The sequence below is a fragment of the Etheostoma cragini genome, chromosome 8 (assembly GCF_013103735.1).
Source record: "Etheostoma cragini isolate CJK2018 chromosome 8, CSU_Ecrag_1.0, whole genome shotgun sequence".
NCBI lineage: Eukaryota > Metazoa > Chordata > Actinopteri > Perciformes > Percidae > Etheostoma > Etheostoma cragini.
In genome coordinates, this window is record NC_048414.1 from 4,217,800 (window position 1) to 4,236,927 (window position 19,128).

General features: G+C 38.3%; 2 protein-coding genes and 1 long non-coding RNA gene across 4 annotated transcripts in view; 2 read left to right on the forward strand and 1 right to left on the reverse strand.

Annotated features, from left to right (window-relative positions):
* smc1b (structural maintenance of chromosomes 1B) overlaps positions 1-8,887 on the forward strand; it is a 22,301-nt gene extending 13,414 nt beyond the window's left edge. The window contains exons 23-27 of the mRNA XM_034879305.1: positions 1,100-1,169; positions 2,646-2,756; positions 2,843-3,048; positions 3,084-3,456; positions 8,873-8,887. Of these exons, the coding sequence (XP_034735196.1) occupies positions 1,100-1,169; positions 2,646-2,756; positions 2,843-2,935 (274 nt within the window). The 3' untranslated portion in view covers positions 2,936-3,048; positions 3,084-3,456; positions 8,873-8,887. The remainder of the gene's footprint in view (positions 1-1,099; positions 1,170-2,645; positions 2,757-2,842; positions 3,049-3,083; positions 3,457-8,872) is intronic.
* Positions 1-18,840, reverse strand: part of LOC117949238 — a 19,791-nt gene extending 951 nt beyond the window's left edge. Inside the window, exons 1-3 of the long non-coding RNA XR_004657653.1 lie at positions 18,741-18,840; positions 18,635-18,639; positions 2,511-2,519 (exon numbers count right to left, since the gene is read on the reverse strand). This is a non-coding gene — a long non-coding RNA (uncharacterized LOC117949238). The remainder of the gene's footprint in view (positions 1-2,510; positions 2,520-18,634; positions 18,640-18,740) is intronic.
* Positions 3,704-8,072, forward strand: borcs5 (BLOC-1 related complex subunit 5). Of its 2 annotated transcripts, none has more exons than XM_034879319.1 (4): positions 3,704-4,177; positions 4,647-4,859; positions 5,741-5,898; positions 6,476-8,072. In XM_034879319.1, exons 1-4 carry the CDS (start codon positions 4,120-4,122, stop codon positions 6,707-6,709), a joined length of 663 nt encoding a protein of 220 aa, XP_034735210.1. In that variant the 5' UTR covers positions 3,704-4,119; the 3' UTR covers positions 6,710-8,072. The 2 variants fall into 2 exon arrangements, with proteins under 2 accessions (XP_034735210.1, XP_034735211.1); XM_034879320.1 differs by having other exon boundaries at positions 3,708-4,177; positions 4,647-4,790.
* Positions 18,841-19,128: the final 288 nt, after the last annotated feature.

Consider the following 19,128-nt stretch of genomic DNA (forward strand, 5'->3'; position numbering starts at 1 on the left):
GTGTATCCACCCATTTTTTCACAACTTATTCTTGATTATATCATGGGGACACAAATGGCACCATTTGCTAAGAATGACACAGCTGTGTTAATAAAAAATTAAAACTGGAGAAATGTCAGAAGTGTGGACCGGCGCTGTGTGGCCGGGCGCGGAGAGTAAGGGGAGAGTGATGAGAGATCCAACACAGGCACGACTTTACAGACGAAATGGGTCATGTAATGCAAAATTAAACCGTATCCATATAACATTGCAGCGGATGCGAGGACGTTAGCGTCCTAGAGGAGCTAACAGACGCTACTAGCACCGACTAGCACTGGTCACGGCTGTTGTCTGAACACAGATGGGACAAAATGTTGCGTTAACTGGTAAACCTTGGGACAAACGTATAACCGACTGCTATCTGTTGAGTTTTCCTCGTTACTCTGTCTTCTGTGACTGTCTACATCTTGAAACTAAGCTGCGCGGTGCAGGGAACAACTGACTGGCTCATGATCAGACAGTAGTAGCGGTAGATGCGCTATGCAAAAAACCCAGAGCGTTCTGTGAAATGACGCTTAAAAAAAAAAAAAAACGCTCGATCACGCAAATTTGATCGTGGGAAGTCAAAATCGTGATTGCGATTAAAATTTGATTAATTGTGCCCTAACCACAGCTAATGACACACCATGAAATATCTTTCAGAAACTACAATCTCTTCCTGGGGAAAAGAAAACAGTTGGCTTGGTGCACTTAACTTGTAATGACTGTGAGTTATTAAATTGATCAATGGACTAATAAAGTAAAGGCTAAATAATATTGGAGAGCTGTTGATCTTCACATCATTAACTTTATGCGAAGAACTCTCTTCTAAGAGACACTTGACATCTCCCTGAATCCATCGTCGCTGCTTCTTATTTTCTCTTATAATCAAACTATTTTTCCTTTGTAAATTAAAGATAGTTTCAACTCTTTTGATCATACTTTTCTTTCTGAAGCACTTTATTCCACATTATCAAGTACTTGTTGCATCTGTCTTTAATGGCGGTAGCTCTGACCATTGACCCATGTTGTTGGTTCACTGTGTCTGTGTTGTTTGGCACACTGGTGTCATGTCTCTCAGCTTCCGCCCCGCTCCCTTCTTCATCTTGGATGAGGTGGATGCAGCCCTGGACAACACTAACATTGGCAAGGTAAGACTCCAGCAATGTCCAGAGTTTACATTTAACACAATTATTAATATAATTACCGTATTGGTCCAAGTATGAGATGTTTCATGTTACAAACAGCTGGTCAAAATGGAGTTTTACATGGAGCCTCAATGACCACCCGAAGGCACGGTAATGCTATGTGGTCAAGCCAGAGAGAGAGAGACTGAAGAGAGAGAGAGCCCAGTGACGTTAGAACAAAGCAGTGAATCAGAGAAATGAAACATGTAACTGTAGCAAGCATCTCACTAACCCGTCACTAATGTTATCCACATTTATATTTAGACACAACAAATGATATATCCAACTTCAAAAAAGCCTAAAAGTCAGAAGTTAGAAGGGAAGTACAACAAGGTGTTGTCATGGAGACGAAACACCGTCTAACCATGCAAACAGCCAGAGAAAATCTTACCATGGTCCTCGAAGCGGCTGCCTCCAAGAGATTGACTGGAGTGTGTGTGATTACGTGACTGAAAAACAGAATAATGGGATGCCGATTACCCAGAGCTGTCATTCAGCTGAAGGCCTTGGAAATATTAAAGGTTAATTTAAATGTGACACTTTCATCTAAAAAGATATGATATGATATGATATATAAAAATATATTTAAAAGATGTTAAAAACAACAGCCTACCTTGTTTTATTCACTGTTTTTATTAGAATTATTTTCAAATAAAATTATTTTCTTTATAAAAACAAGATATGGTCTTCAAAGTATTTTTCTAAAAATGAGTCTTGAAATTGGGAGTTGTCTTAAAATCAGTGTTGTCTTATATTTGGACCAATACAGTAAATGATTCCATGCTCACCAATGTGGGGATTTGCTGCTTTGGCATTTTTAGGTTTTGGACTGATGATCGGACAAAACAGGACATTTTAATGAGTCGCCGTGAGTTAAGGGAAATTGAGATGGGCATTTTTCACTCTTTTTCTGCCCTATAATATATATTAAAACATTAGATTTTAGCAGCTCTAATCTGTTGTATAACATCCATGGACGCTATTGTCTACTTGGGCATGGTTTAAATTGTGTAGTTTTTGGATTTCCACCAACATAGTTTGCAATTGAAACAGCACTAAATTTTATAAAAAACAACCAGAGTAATGTTATTACCAAAGGTTCTCTAAGCAATGACAACATTTTTTGTCACATACAACAAACATCTCCTCACTACCCCCAAGCTGCCTGTCTCCTTAACACACTGTAAAAAAATAAAATAAAAAAAAGAAGCACAAAAGGGAGGGAGAGGAGACAGGATGAGGGAGGGACGAGCTAGCCTAGTTTTGTTTTACATTACTTTGAACGTTAACACAAAGGGCTGTCACCCAACATCACTTGGAGCACCTTTAAGGTTTTTATTTATTATAAGATGTGTGTTTGTGTTCAACTGTACACCATTATAATGTTTTTATTGATTATATTTGTGCACTACCTTGTGTGGGTGTTCTGTTTGTCTTTAGGTGACTAGTTTCATCAGAGAGGAGTCCAGGGAGAACATGCAGATCATTGTTATCTCCTTAAAAGAGGAGTTTTTTTCCAAGGCCGACGCTTTGCTGGGAGTCTACTCAGATGTAAGAAACTTTGAGTTGGAGAAGACCTCTTTAATTTCTATGTTCAAATAATACAGTCAGTCACTATGGTCTTCTCTTCTTCATAGTTTGATGAATGCATGTTCAGCTGCATTCTGTCCCTGGACCTGCGACCTTACCCTCTGGCTGAAGAAGACAATGGGAAGCAGGCGGACAAGTAGAAAACAGGACCTGTGCAGCCTGGAATCACCTGCTATAATGCACCCTACATGTACTGTATTGCTCTTGCATTTTTGTTCTTAGGCCATATGAGTGGTTCTCTGTTTTCATCTTTAGACTATATGAACCAGAAAGATAGTTATCTTAAACACCAAATGGTGATTTCTATGTTCCATTTTAAACCGTTTTGCTGAATTGATTTTACTTAAAAGATAAGACGTTTTGGAACTGGCTTTGTTTATAGCTACTTGCATGTGAAAATCTTGCAAATTTGGTCACTAATAAGATCCACAAAGAAAGTCTTAAATACAGCGGTGTTCTATGAATGTAACATTTAAATGGTTAGATGGCAAATACAACAGCATGAAAAGAAAACTATTTGTGTTTCTAAGATGTTGTGGATCTTGTTTGTCTCTGTGATGTTTCATGTTAATTCCAAAGTGATAAATATTGGCATATTACGCCTTTGTTTTTATGCTTGTTCATTTTACTTAAAAGGGTTTTGTATTTCATTGTTACCTTTGTCCGGTTCATTAAATCTACAGTTATAAATGTATGTTTCACTATCTATGTTAAATGGCATTACATTTATCCGACAGCTGTAGTTACTTTACAAATTAAGATTATTGCACACAAAACATACAGTACAAAGAGCAAATAAAACACGTCTTGTTTTAAATTAAACTACCCAACATTTTAGAAAAGAATAGCTGAACAGGGTACTGGGTACTGATAGCAGTAGGGGGTGGTAACATTATGGTCTAGATGCAAAGGCAAGGATCCCGTGATCAGTATTTACGGAAGTGCTTCTGACCTCAGTCTGTGTTGTTTGTTGTTATTTCCTTAAGATACGTGGGGTAAAGTTATCACTCGCCAACAAGATAGCCGTGTCTGCTTTGCTCACTTCATGTTAGCTTCAAATGAACGTATGCTTACATAGCTAGTAAATTGTAGCAGGAACAACTGACGTTAGCAAACTAGCTTGGAAATCGCAGAAGCAACAACTACCCGGACTTTCAGTTTCTCTCCTGCGGTACATGGTTGTCTTGTTAGTCCGGGTGTGTTTGGAGGTCATGTGAAGTCTTAAGTTAGTTATAAATAAGATATTGGGTGTATTTTGCGGCCTTTTCTGGAAACGTTGACGAAAGCTAGCTACGCGCTAGCTTGCTAGCCAGACGTTAGCACCATGGGAGCCGAACAGAGTGGAGATGCAGAGCACAAACACTCCGATTACAGCTCATCGGGTAAGAAAACGTTCTGTAACGTTAACGTAAACCAATATATCAATTTAGTAATTGTTTCATTGGTTTGTTTGGGACAACCAAGGTAGAGTGGTATATAAACGTGCTATAATTGATTGAAAGTAATTAATGTGAAGGAAATTTACTGAAGTACTGTATCTAGATATTTATTTACTTAAGTATTCCCATTTGATACTTTTACCTCACTCCACTGCATCCCAAAGTGATATGTTGGATTTCTTAAACTGCATTTACTTACAGAGTCCAGTTACGTTCTTGTACATAACACATTTGACGTACATACTCTTACTTTTGATACGTTTGCAAATATTTATTTGAAGTCTGCTTAAATGTGTCAATGGAGTATTACAAATCTTGTTTAAAACATTTACCAGTGATCTGATTGAAACAAGGTGAGGTGATGTGAAGGAACTACTTCCTTTTGATATTAACAGGAATATTGTCATTGCAGTGGTGCCCTCCCCAGCAAAGCAGAAGGCAAAGATGGATGATATCGTTGTTGTGGCTCAGGGGACCCAGTCAATGCGAAATATCCACAACGACCCAGATGTCATCAAGCTTCAGGAGATACCAACCTTTCAGCCACTTTTAAAAGGCAACTTTTTAAGTCTTCCACCTGCTGACATGAATTATAGTGTCATCTTTCAGACCGACAGTTCATTAGGTACACCTTGCTAAAACTAACGCAGTCTTATACAAGTTGCACACTTGAGTCAACAAGTACTTGCCCACAGCAGAAATCCATATTCTCTAGCAAATATTATTTTAATTATGTGAAATCACGAATCCCCAGAAATGCATATTTATAAATCATAAAACCACCTGACCGGTCAAGGTAGATGGCCATCCACCTAGAATCCTCTTCTGTTTAGCTCTGAGCTCTATTTTTCCTTTCTGCCGTCACCAAGTGCTTGCTTATGGGTACGCTTTAGACCTGCCCTATGTATATATAAAAAAGTGTCATGAGATAACTTCAGTTGTGATTTAGTGCTATATAAATAAAATTGACTTAACCAGGCATCATTTCAGTTTTAGACAAACACATCTAAATAACCTTTGGAGGTGCTAGATTTAAAAAAAAAAAAAAAGCTAAAGGTAGATGTCCGATAACAGATATGCACACTGCACCGATAGTCTCCAATAAATTAAATATATCACACGTTTTGATCTCTCTATTTGTTTAAAAAAAAAAATAGTTTGAGATCAAAGTGTTGCTTTAAATTCTTTTTATTGGAAAGCTACAAAAATCTTTTATCTGACTTCTGTCATGTCATTTTTGATATAAAAGATATTGAGAGTTTCATGTAATTTTCAACCAGCTCCCGCCAGTCTATTCTCAAAGCTAATTGTCACTGCAACATGTTAACTGGTGGAAGTTGGATAATGAGCCAAGTTTCCTGTGTCACATCTGAAATACATGATTTTTTTTCTGGTTAGATCCTGTGCATAGCTAATGATAATATTTACAATTTGTAAACAATGTTGTTAAGTGTTACTCTGTTCCAACATGTCTGTGTAAGTCCTTTGCTTTTTTGCTTTCCACAGGAGTGCTGAGTGGCCAGACATCACCCAGCAGTGTGTGTCTGGAAAGGCTGGATACTGCGCAGGTCATGCAGCTCTGCATCCGCTACCAGGACCACCTACACCAGTGTGCCGAGGCCGTGGCCTTCGACCAGAACGCCCTGGTCAAGAGGATCAAAGAGGTAAGTCTTCAAAAGTACAGCCTGATATATTTACCACGCAGATTTCTTATTTCTCATTCCACCACCATACTACTGGTAACTATTGTGTTGCCAATTGGTTTATTTTAACATGGTTAAGAAATGTTTAAACATTCGTTGATGAGAAAACCAACAGAAATTTTGAGGAGCAATTGATCAATGGTTGAACAAAACTAACTATTTCAGGACATCACATTGGGCTATGGACATTTTTTCCACTGTTCTTCGAAATTTTATAATTACTAAATGATTAGATGATTAGTTTATATTAAAAAAAAAACAAGTTAATTGGAAAGAACTCACACAGTCTTAAGTCTACAATGACTAACAATTTATTACAAGTTAAGATATTTTTCATTTAGTCTGTTCCAGGAAAGGTTTTTATTGTCAGGATTACTGAACGATGCTTGCTTTGTACATTTTTTGTATTATGTTAATCATATTCATGCATTAGATGTTGCTGATGTAGTATTGTATTAGATGTTTTAAGATGATTCATCAAGTGTCATAAAATGTCAAAGATAATCTCTCTTTCTCTTTCCCAATTGTTTCTTTCCAGATGGACTTGTCAGTGGAAACCTTGTTCAGCATAATGCAGGAGCGCCAGAAACGCTATGCCAAGTACGCCGAGCAAATCCAGAAGGTTAACGAGATGTCCATGATCCTGAGACGCATCCAGATGGGCATTGACCAGACGGTGCCGCTGATGGAGCGCCTCAACAACATGCTGCCTGAGAGCGAGCGCCTGGAGCCCTTCAGCATGAGATCTGATGGGGATTCTGCCACAAAGTAGCCTCCTTAAAGCCAACACAGCGCCCTCTTACCTGAGTCTTCATCCAATGTTGTGGCCAGGAAGAAATGCAGGTCTGTCCAGCTGTAGGGATTACCCATTGCATTTTTTTGTTATCATAGTTAGAGGTGGAGCTTCGGTGTAAATGTGTGAGACTGCTGTAGTCAGGTCTCCGGGTCAGTTCTATTTATTCTTTTACTTAATACAGGAAGTTTTACTCAGCACACACACGTTCATACCTGAGTTCAACCACAACCTTCTGCCACTGGCCACTGAGCAATTTATGAAGTGCTGCAATCAAATACACTGGGCATTGAGATTATTTCTCATCCCCTCCTCGCAGGGAATCAAACTGGTAATCTTCCAGGCACACATTTATTAAAGTAATCAAAATGCAGGGGAGGAACAAACACTTTTGATTGATTCAGAACTAACTCCATATGCTCCAAAACTTGCAGACGTGTTGCAGGTTTTAAAGACTCAAATCGGTGTGAGTGACATTAAAGTGTCTCAGGATGTTTCCTACTGCTTTGGAGATTTGCACAAACTTCTCTAACATCAGAGCTGGTCAAGAACTTGCAAAGGGTTGATTTTAGATCATGCACTTAACATTACAAATATTTGTTGTTTGTGATTCTAATCTTCATCTTGCTTTGACGCCATATGCCTGGCTCACTATTTGGAAATCCCTTCCATGAACTGGTTGCATGCAGATTGACTGCTTTTAAACATCATTGAATCATTTTGGAATATTATGATGAAGAGACTCATGGAGAGAACCAAAACGGATTATTGCCATTGGATTGGAAGGAGCATGGATGTACTGCACATTGAAAGTAAAATGAGAAATCTCTTCTTTCTACAGAGGGTAGTTTAAATATTCTCATGTACAGTTTTGTGGTAAGAAACTTGACTTTAATTTATTTGGAGAGTTGCTATTTTCATGGAAAACAATGAAGAAAATGACACAAAGGACTGAACAGAGACCCTGAAGCTGTAGGTTTTTCAGCAGGTTGGTACAGAAGATCGATACAGAGGTGGTCTGAAACCATTCTAGCAAGTTACCCATCACAGAGTTTCCTGTAGTGCAATTTCAGTATTAACTTTGTATGTTTGTTAGCTCTGTCATCACACATGCCAAATATTCCCAAATCCTTAAAGCTGGCACTTTAGAGTCGGTCATATCTTTGGTCTCTTTGAGGAAAGGAATTAAGTTACCTTTACTGCTTTATCTATTGATGTAGATAGTTTTTTGTTCATTTGTCCAGTTATTTTCCAAGATTTCTGGCACCACCAAAATTCAATGGAGTTGACTGCCATCTTATTTCTTGTGCACAGAGCAATAAAGATAGACATTACTCAACATCTTTGGAGAGAAAGTGTTCATGTTTCTTGGGATAATCAAATAAAAACACATGGACAACAATTTTTTGATATATACTATTTTTTAGGTAGAAAATTAACCAGGACATTGTTTCTGAAAGATAAACACAATGACATTCACATTTGTTTTATTTGGTGGCAGCAATCTTAAAACCTGGCCAAATAAAATCAAAACTATTTGCATGGCTAAATACCACTGAAGCCTAATTTGGGTGACTACACCCTTAAACTACATTTGAATGGGCTTGTGTAAATCCACCAGGTGGTGCCAGAGATAACTGGGGTCTGTGACTTCATATTTTAAGATTCAAAGTTCCTAATCAGCCATTTCAGTGAGAATTAAAGACATTAAGGTTATTGAGAACTTTTTTATTTTACTTTTCATAGAATACATGATTAACCAAGAAAATAATTGGGAGATTACTTGCAATGAAAACAACCATTAGCAGCCCTACATTGCTTGAGGTTACATTTGTAATCTCTAACTGCTGTGCACCTGGAAAACTCCCCGTGAGCTGTCAAGTTATAAACTGTGGCACAAATGCATATTTAACAGGGGTTTTAATGCGTTCAATTTGATTATAATAACTTACTTTTTTTTCAAACATAAAATGCACTTAATGTAAGTGTCGCCTGACTTAACCTTGCGGCACCCGTAGCCGGTCCTTTAAAGGACCCAGAATCACAGATTTTTCAAACTCAGTTTCTGTGAGACTTCTCTCTTTCCAGTCTGCGTTTAAAAAGCTTTTTGTCCTTGTACGTAATACTATTGTACTCAATAAGAAGTGTTAATTCTGATCAATACCAGAAAAGACTAAGAAATCTTGTGTTTGTGACACTAGCAACGTTACAGAAGCCTCAAGGACGGTTGTATGTGTCTTTGAGGATTACAACATGTATGCATCAACCCAAAGATCAAATCACAATTAGGCATTAAAAGATTTTGGCCAGAAAGCTTACTGCTAATGGTGATTGGCTCCTCTCTGGAGTCAGTGGAGGGTGGTGTTATTTTCCCATGAGCCATGTAGTCTGATTAGAATTGTTGTGTACGTTGTTGAATTTTTCATTGGTGTATAAACATGCTGAACTCAATTACACCTACAAAAGAGTCCTCCTCCGGCTGGCTTGCTTTGAGGTACGGAATTAGCCCCTCCGTTGACATAAGGGACATAAGAGAGAAACAAGTTTTCTTCTAAATTTAAAGCAGGACTCCTTTGATATGTTATTGCCTTTCATGTGTAAATTAAAATGGGTGAAAAATGTCTTAAATGGCCTTGGGGTTATTGTTTGAACATTGGAACAGAAATGGAAATTGTCTTTGCATTTTGTGGCGAGGAGGTGTAAAAGTTCATCCAAGTCTTTGTAATATAGAATAGCCCCTGACGCTCGGAGCTGGATATTAACGCCACGAGATGATACAATACAATCTGCCACCAGGAAATTCATTCTCTGAAATGAAAGAAAAATCCAATTTCCCCTGTATACTTCTCATTTGAATATAAATCAAAGGCTGGTTTGCTCGCTTTTTCCTTCCTGTTTTGCACACTCAAAATTGGAATCATGAAAGTAAGTCTGGGCTTCTTATCCTCGTCAAACCTATGCTGGCTTTTTTTTTTGCTTCGATAAGAGTTTCCAGACAACACATCAATGAAATGTACAATATCATTGCATTTTAGTCACATATTTCAAAGTACTTTACAGAACTTTTCAGTCTGAGGTCTTAAATAAGATAGATAGATAGGATTTATAATTTACATTGATAGTTGTTTTAGCTAAAACAATCAATTAGTTGACTGACAGACAATTTCTAAACAACTAATTAGTTGTAATTTTTTTTAATTAAAAATATCTTAAAGGTCCTATGGCATGAAAATGTCACTTTGAGGTTTTTTAACATTGATATGCATTCCCCCAGCCTGCCTATGGTCCACAAGTGGCCCTGGGTATCCGGCTCTGCCTTCGACAAAAGGAAAGCTCAGATGGGCCGATCTGGAATCGTGATTTTTTTTTACAAATATTGAAGGGAAACAGACAGTTTACAGCTTCTCTAAATATAAATTTGCTCCATTTTGTTTTTATGATGGTAAACTGATTGTCTTTAGGTTTTTTTTAAACATTTGCTTGGACAAAACAATAGATTAAAACACAAAAAATTGGCCTCTGGAAAACTGTAAAGCTATTTTCGGATATTCTGTTGACCAAACAAATTATCATATAATCAAGAAAAATAATCAGCCGGACTTTTGGACTGACATCTTCAATACAAATGATTTGGAGGGTTTAGAAAAAAAAGAGTGATTTCCCTCACCCAGTTCCCAGACTGTTGTGAATACTGTATTAGTCTTAAGGAAAGGCCGAAGGCGTCCCTTAGATGATTGCCTGTATCGACTGTATTGACTTTCATCCTGTAAAATCACCCTGCACTGCTTTTTTATTTGACACCCAGTCACCTCCAGTGATAAATACCCGGTGGAACCTCCCTCTTGAGCTGCAGCCAAACATTATCTCTCTTACTGGAGACATGGATTCTACCTCAGACCAAATCTGTCGGGTGACATCTAATAAAGCACTTTGTTGCTTCGTTGCACAGTTGTGCACTCAAGGACACAGAGCTGCTACAGCAGACAAGGAGTGACGTGTCCTTCCACTGAAATATCACTGCTGTAGTAGAGTTTAGGAGGGCAACAATATATCAGCTGCCTGCCTGTTAAAACACCTGTAACCAACAAATGCCTTTGACCGGCCCACTTTACTTGACAACTGACTATAATAAAATAATGTATTTAAAACCTTGTTATAAAAGCGCACTGTTTTCTACAGCCTTGTAATTCTGTGTATTTTTGTAAAGTTTCCCTTTTCAATTTAATGCAAATACAGTAAGTGTAGCTTCACAATTCAACCTTTATTTGTCCTTGAGAGATCAGATGTGACCCTCATGTCATTGAGTATTAGAAAGACATCTTTACAGCAACACAACACCAGAATCTGTTTTCCATGCAAAAACGTCTTCCCATATTTCCAAACCTTAGATTGAAATGAAAGATCAAAAATCTAAAATAAAAGACAAAGAATAAAATAAAAATGTAGTGCACTTTCTAATGATGCCATCTTCTATTTTTTCTTTGGTTAATATTTGATATTACTTTCATCCATTTTCCTTACGATTGTGGGATTTGTATATTTAGTATCCAACTTTCAAAGATAAAAGGCATAAGGAGTCACTAGTAACATTTGGGCATAGACAGTGTTTTTATTGTAACTAATCTGATGATGTTTTCTTGTTTATAAGAAACAGTTTACAGTAGATTATTCTTCCACACTGATATTTGCTATCCCTTGCTCTACTGGGTCCTGGCTCTGCTTCTGACACTAAATCACATTTTATATTAAATCTCCCCTTTCACAAAACTTTCTGATCAAGGCAAGTCAATTTCATTAATGTAGTGCCAAATTACCTGGCATTATTGATTATCTCTAGTCATTTTTCATATAGAGGAGGTCTATACCATACATTAAGATTAATTCTAATTCTTATAATATTTAATCACTAGGCAGTCCTACCTGTCCACTCTGGAATTATGAGCTCATAGCTGCTGCTTTTGGATTGGCTCTTCATAGTCACTGTTATCCACGAACTAGACTCCTGGATGCGGCTGAAGAGCTACAAGAAAAAGTTTAATTCAGAAACATGAGTTGAAGGCAACTTTTTCTAATGTTTTGCACGACAGCTAGCACACTGCACTGCTCGTTAGTAGCTTAGCTTACCCGTCTTATTGTGTTCATTTGGCATTTACACTTAAACTGCAAGCTGTTTTTAGTGAAAAGTTTTTAGTGAGGTTTCTCACTTAAAGGTCCCATGGCATGAAAATGTCACTATATGAGGTTTTTGACATTAATATGTGTTCCCTCTGCCTGCCTATGGTCCCCTAGTGGCTAGAAATGGCGATAGGTGTAAACTGAGCCCTGGGTATCCCGCTCTGCCTTTAAGAAAATGAAAGCTCAGATGGGCCCTTCTGGAATTTTGCTCCTTATAAGGTCATAAGGGGCGAGGTTATCTCCCCTTGCTCCGCTGCTTTGCCCACCCACGGGAGAGAGACATCATGGCTTTCAAACGAGCAAAGTGGCAGTTGGTCAGGGCCACACCCCCAGCCTCCACCTTGGCCCCCATCTCTCCTCCTCAAGAGCTACAGACTCAGGAATGACACATACTAATAAGGGGTAGAACGGTACACAGAAGTCACAGACAAGGTTTGAATTTTTTTGTCTTAGGCTACACCTAGTGTCATATAGTCTCTCCATTGTCTAGCAACACAGTCACTAAGTTAACAACACTTTTTGCTACTCTGAATCACTAAAACTGCATACATAGGCGGAGCTCGGTTACATATGGCCCGCCGAGCTTGAGAACTAAGGTGGGGCTACAGATTAGGTGTCCCTGAAGAACCTGCGTATCTTTGTAGTTCCGCATTACATAAATTAATTTGCACGTTAATTTGCAAGTTTTATTTAGTTTTATATCTTAAGTATAAAGTAAATTCTTGTGCTGAACTGTGACGCCCGTGCCGTTTCGGTTCAATACAAATACGTGAACCGTTCCACCGCTAATACTAAGGAAAGTTAATTGTGGGACCGGCTCTAGTGGCTGTAATTCTGCAGAATGGCTAAAGTTTGAAAAAAGAGACTTGAGATATGGTATTAGGGGACCACTAAGGTCTATATAAAAGCATCCAAAGAGCACCATCTCATGGGACCTTTAAGATCATCTGGCCGCATCACTCTCTAGAGCTTTCCTTATTTTTAATTGTCGCCTTTTCAGCACAGTTTTGCGCTTATTATCTTATCTTAGCTTTTTCGCTTCTTTTTGCTTGTGGATCACATCCACTACCAAGCACCGTTAACTGAACTGTCGGAGGTAACGGTTTGTTTTTTTGAGCAAGCTGCTGCCGTCGGAGGAGTCCAAACATAATTACATCATAATAACCAGACTGCACTCTTTGAGTGGGCTGCCTGAATGTGGAGAACGATGGTTGCAAGAAAAAGTAAACACTGTGAATAAAAATAGTGGGCTCTGAGTTCAGGCAGCCTACATAACAATTATTGAAACAAACATTTGAAGCAAACTTCTTTAACAAGGCAGACTTGTTTGTTAGCAAGTCTCAATATGAGAGAAGCCAGTATACTTCATCAGAACTTCCTGTCGGATGGTCGGATAGCTTTAGAAACCCCCTCCCATTTCACCTTAAAACATCAAATTCGAGAGGCTGTGTCTGACCCATGGTCCAACCGTTTCTCTGACTTTCAAAAAACAAACATTAACACCTAGTTATCTCTAGTTGTTTTTCCATCCTTTACACAACTATTCATCATTCAGTCATTTTTCATCGACAAAGTTACTCAATTTAAATACTCAACAAGGTGTATGTAAGCTTTAAGAAAAGTGTTTATGTAATGACAGATACGGTTAAGTGCCTGCACAGATGTACTCTGTTATCATGAATTAGGGCAAACTTGAGCGGGCAGCAGAGTGGAAAACTAAAACATTGGCTGTCATAAGAGTGAAGCTTTTTGCCAGAGCATTTTTGTAGTACTGTTATAATAACACAAATAATCTGTTAAGTAGAAACAACAAAACATGTTTACACTTAACAAATCAAAACCAGAGGTAGTCAAGTTGCTGTGTTTCAGAAAATCATTAATTATTTTGTTGGCATTTCTTCTAGTTACAAGCCTAAATGTGGGTACTTTAACAATTGATTTAATTAATGTGCCCCTGAGCATTTGCACTTTGCCCCCAACTGCTCCAACAAAGCAGCCAGCTGCACGTAATCATTGTAGATGCGGTTATTGGCAAATTAATAATGTATAGCACATCGTCCCCCACAATTAACTTCCCAAGTAGTTTGTGCAAATGTCATGTTCTGGTTTAATAACCATAATCAAAAGAAGAAACAAAACCAGGATTAGGACATTTTACACCAGATATAGCATTTAAATAGTTTGAGAACTTTTCTTAGATCAAACGTTGGACAGTGAGAGACTCAGATGGGGATTCAGTGCCACTGGTGACAGCGTCATGTCTCATCTGATGCAGCCTGTAGAATAACAAGCAGCTCATTACAGCATCAGTTCAGATTGCCTGCTCTGAATAGCGGAGAGGTGACGCTGGCTCATAACGTGTGAGAGGAGGGGAATGTGTGCTGCCATAAATTGTTTGTTTCTTTACACTCAGTGGTCACAGTGTCAAACCCAAGGTAGTTGAACTTTGGATGCACTGGGTTTTGAGTCGAGCATGTCAACCATGTGTGGGAAGCTGCAGTCAAGCCATCTGTTTGGTTCGAATGGTTTGTTTTTCTTTGGAAGTACAGCTATTTTTTTCAAATGTATGCAAAGATTCATAGGCCTTCTATTGACAAATGCCAATATGAAGCTATAGTTTATATAACTGCTGTGAAATGGGCAAAAAAAACCAAACCCCCCTTGGTCTCACAACACAAAACACAGAAGTGATGGAAAGAGACCTTTTTCACGGCTCACTCTCATGGCTTACTGGGATACAAAATTTGCTTTTACCTGTGCTTTTCCTGCTGTGAAAAGTCAAAATGTCCAAGGTGGAAAAAGTCAGTAGTCGTGTGAAGGATGGAAAAACAGGTTGAGAGAGTAGTATAAATCCTGCCTCCTCTCTCACCTCCACACACCTAGCCAATCAAAAGTCAGCATGATGGTTGGATTGGATGTTCTGCAGAGTTAGAAAAACTGTCAGACGCAGCTCCTTGAATTCCTCTTAAAAAGGTATGGTGGAAACGTGGTTTCAGACATTGTGAAAGTATTAGACAGATCGCTTTGTTTGTGCCACATTGAGGCCTTCACACTATCTTTTTGTGAAGACTAAATATTTAATCCATAATTCATAGAAGACTAAGTGGGTGGAACCCAAGGAGACAGGAGCCATGTCCATCACTGCTGTGTTGTATTTTCCTCTCAGATGAGTGAGTCAAACAAGCCGCTGGGAGTTCTGCTCTCTCTCTGTGCAAAAGCTTAGTGTTACTTAGTGTAGGATATAACATTTAGGTCCCCAGGCTCTGATGTTTGGCCTATGGACGTACATCTGTTAGATACAAATGTGGCTTTCTGCTAACAGCATCTCGGTTTCTCATCCTATTCGTTGATTTAAATTTAAAAAAAATACATAAACTATTGATTGTCACTAATCCTACACACAAGTAGAAAATTACCCAAATGTAAATAATACTAACAAGAACAACGTTAGTGAAGTTGTATGAAATGCTATCATATATAGTTTTAAAAGCAATGCAACTCCTAAAGCATTCACAATGGATTTACTCAGACATAGTAAAATAGCTTGTGTTGTACTACAATGATGATGCATCTCAAACAATGACATTAGCACCATAGTGTCTGATTTTGGGGCTTTTTAAGAGTGTACTGCTTCACTTCAAACAATAATAAGTAGGAGGAATTCATTATTTGCTGTTATTCGTGTGCAAATTCAAGCTTATCCTCTACAAGAAGGCCTTCCTCTTCAATCTCCACTTTGCCAGGTGCTCCAGCTTTTTGCATGTGTGTACTTGAGTCTTGAAAAAAAAATACATCATCACACCCGATATCAATTATGTTGAGTGGTCTCTCCACATTTATTACAAGATAAGAGGATGAGCCAAATGCTTTGTTCCAGAAACATACTGTAGGCAGATGAGTTGGTGTATGTCGGTGAAAAGGCTGTGGAGGACCCTCAAGGTTTGACCAGAACAGAACTCAGTGAAAGTGTTGGCCTACAGTGAAACATCCTTTGTGTTTGGCCGCTAAACATGGACAAATATCCAAATCATTTAAAATATCATTATCATCTTCTCCCCAACACCACATTATCTGCAGATTCTAGTTTTCTGTTGCAGTTGTTTAAGCCAAACATCACTGGAGAGTAAAAGGATTTCTGCTCTTTCTCAGAGAGTTTATCTGTTGAACAGATTTTTAGGGACCATAACAGGGTTTTTCTTCACATACTATATGTCTGGTGATATTCTAAACATATCCTTTGAACAAATCCAATGAAAAAACTAAAACCAACAAAGATTTGATCGGTGTCTGTTTATCCAACCTGTTGTGACTTCTCTGTGTCATAAAGCTCCAATGTTGTCCCAAATTTACTAAAAACTGAATGACGTACCTTCATTACCATAAAAATGGTCATATATATTTTTCACTTACCTGTCGTGCTATTCATCAGTCTAGATTCCTACATTTTCTTTCTCCAGAACTACACCCACTAACCGTGTCTCCGTGCACAAGGACTCATGAATCGTGCACTCATCGATGAGAAGTTTGTGACAGCGTGAGATACAGAATTTATTCCAAGCAGCCTAGGCCAGAAGTAAGTACTTGACTTGCACATACATACATACTGGTACTATGGGAGGTCCACTTGAAGGATAGGCAAGTAAACGGAGCAACCGAGTGACTTGCTCAACGATACGTCAGAAGGTTTTAACCTTTACGTTCTTACTGGGTGTTACTCTAATGCAGGTTTAAAGCAGTGTTTCTCCACCTTTTCTGGCTTTTCAGTTTTTTTTCACTAGAGTCATTTTGAATTTTAATGCTCAAATTTGTTAAAGAAGCAAAGGCGTAATTTCCAGTTAACAGTTTTTTTTCTAAAGCAGTAATGGAATTGAACTGAAAATCAGTGGGAGATAAAAACAGAAAAGCAATGATTTTTGAAGTAAAGATGCAAATACAGCATCAGAAAAGTATCAGGTCTCAATACAGGTAACTAAAAATCATTTTAAGTAAGATTACAAAAAAAGTTTGGTATACTACTATTATTATGAAAAACAACCAATTTTTATCATAGTTGTTTTGTTTGCTTGATTGATTTAAATATATATAACTATGTGTAAATAAAACCCGTAAGTATCAAATTTGATGTGTTCAGCTATTCTGTATTTAATCAGAGTTTGTGTCCTGTTTTCAAAACATGTATGGATCTCTAATTGTAATATATCAAACCAATTATAACAAGCCTTTTTTTAATGAAGTTGAATATATAGCAAACAAAAATGTACTAGGGTTTAATACATGAGGCACCCTGGGGGACTAGGGGTTAAGGTGCCTACCATTAATTACAACATTAACACGAGTCGTCCCCATTTCTCGCTCTAATGTTTCCTGTCATGTCATTTCTGTCGAAGCTCTAATGGCATAAAATGCTCTCCTGAAAATTTTCAACAATATCCAAACATGAAAATGCACTTTACAGTTTCTCTGAGCCCAGGGTGATGTCTTCATATTGCCTGATCTGTGTGAACACAACAGACAAATACATTAAATTTACATGATATAAAACTACTACCAATAAAACCAATAAATCATTCTAGAATCATCTGCAAACCCTTCTGAATATCAACTGTAGGTCCCTCCCTGAAGATTTAGAAACTCTGGTAAAATGTTGACCACTACTATTACCATCGCCAAAAGATGTTTTAAATACATTAGTGAGTAGCGTATCTAATTTCAGAAAACCTGACCCTGAGAATCAGCAAAGAGAAAATTCTTGCCGTTTTTTTAGGTGAAGAGGAGCGTCTCACGTCTCGTCTACGTTGCTGCCTTTAATCCCACTCCACCGGGTTGAAATGTGAGTTGCAGTTCACTGAATATTTAGTTACGCTGGGAGCTCTTGCAACCTTTCAAATGGTCGGTTATGAAATATTCAGACCTCATCTCTGTGGGGACATAGCAGAAACACAGCAGGGTCTTTGACAGCAGATTGGGTGACTGAGTTTCCCTTTAGCTTGTGTTATGACGGCATTCCCTTTTACATTGAAAAAGCTGACATTAATGGCTACCCTTCACACCTTTCACACATTTAATTATGGTGCAGGCAGTTAGAAAATACAGCAATTGGCAGTACAGAGAGGGGGACATTGTAACTGGGAGGACAGTTATCATTAGCCTGGTCCTACCAGACTCTCGTACTTTTCATTTGCACAGAGTCTGGCCACTCTCCATTGACCAGCGTTAACTTCCTTGAAGGCAGGTACTCTGTTAAAGTTTAAAACTATTGGATCTGTCCAGAGCCACTTTGGATCTGCCATAACCAATTGCTAACGTTTGGTTGTGATGTATGTCATGCTCATGTGCAACAAGAGGGGAGACCAGCAAGGCTTATATGTATTTAGCATTAGCATCACTAGCGTTAGCCTTAACCACTAACAGGGCAAGCTGGAAAATCAAACTTTTCCCAAACCTCGTGGGGAGGAGGGCCACAACATCATGGCCACCAACAAAACTCAACAAAGATTGTTCTTGCTCGGGCTTTAACTTCTGACTTTGTTTCTCCGTCGCCATTATGGAACTACAACTCTAGAGAATGGCCTCAACATCCTCGTTCTCAGCCACTCCCTGACCTAGCTAGCAAACAGACATGTACCTGTAGAAAAACATTCATACAAATTACATTTTTGAGTTTTTTGACTTCATATTTCTTTCAGTAGTAAGCTGAGACATGTGGTGCTGGCCTTGTGTTGTCTGTACATCACCTAGATGTGTTTACAGCAGTGTATTTATAATCACTTCACAGATGTATGACTTGGACAGAAAATAAACCCTGACACTTGTAACAAAAACTTGAGAGTATTACCTTTCCAATGATATCAAGCATACCCCAGAGTGTCAAAGTATATGGGAGCTGTACCACTTTTTATTTGGGTATGTTGTTCAGACCAAAACATGGAATTTCAGCTGTTTTAGAAGAGGCGACCCCATGACACCGTGTCCTTGTTTTCTTTTGTGCCAGTCTTTTGGATCACACCACTGTTCTACATTCTTAGCATGAGTTATTAAAAACTAATTGTCCTCCATTTGCTGCCACTCATACTTACTCCAAGTGACATAATCCATGGTGATGAACATATAACTACTGTTTGGGTTTAGTTGGACGTATTTCTGTTGATTTTATAATCAGCGCTGCATTATATTCCTTGTCATTCACCTGTCACCCACATAAAGAACCAAAAGTCTCCTCTACA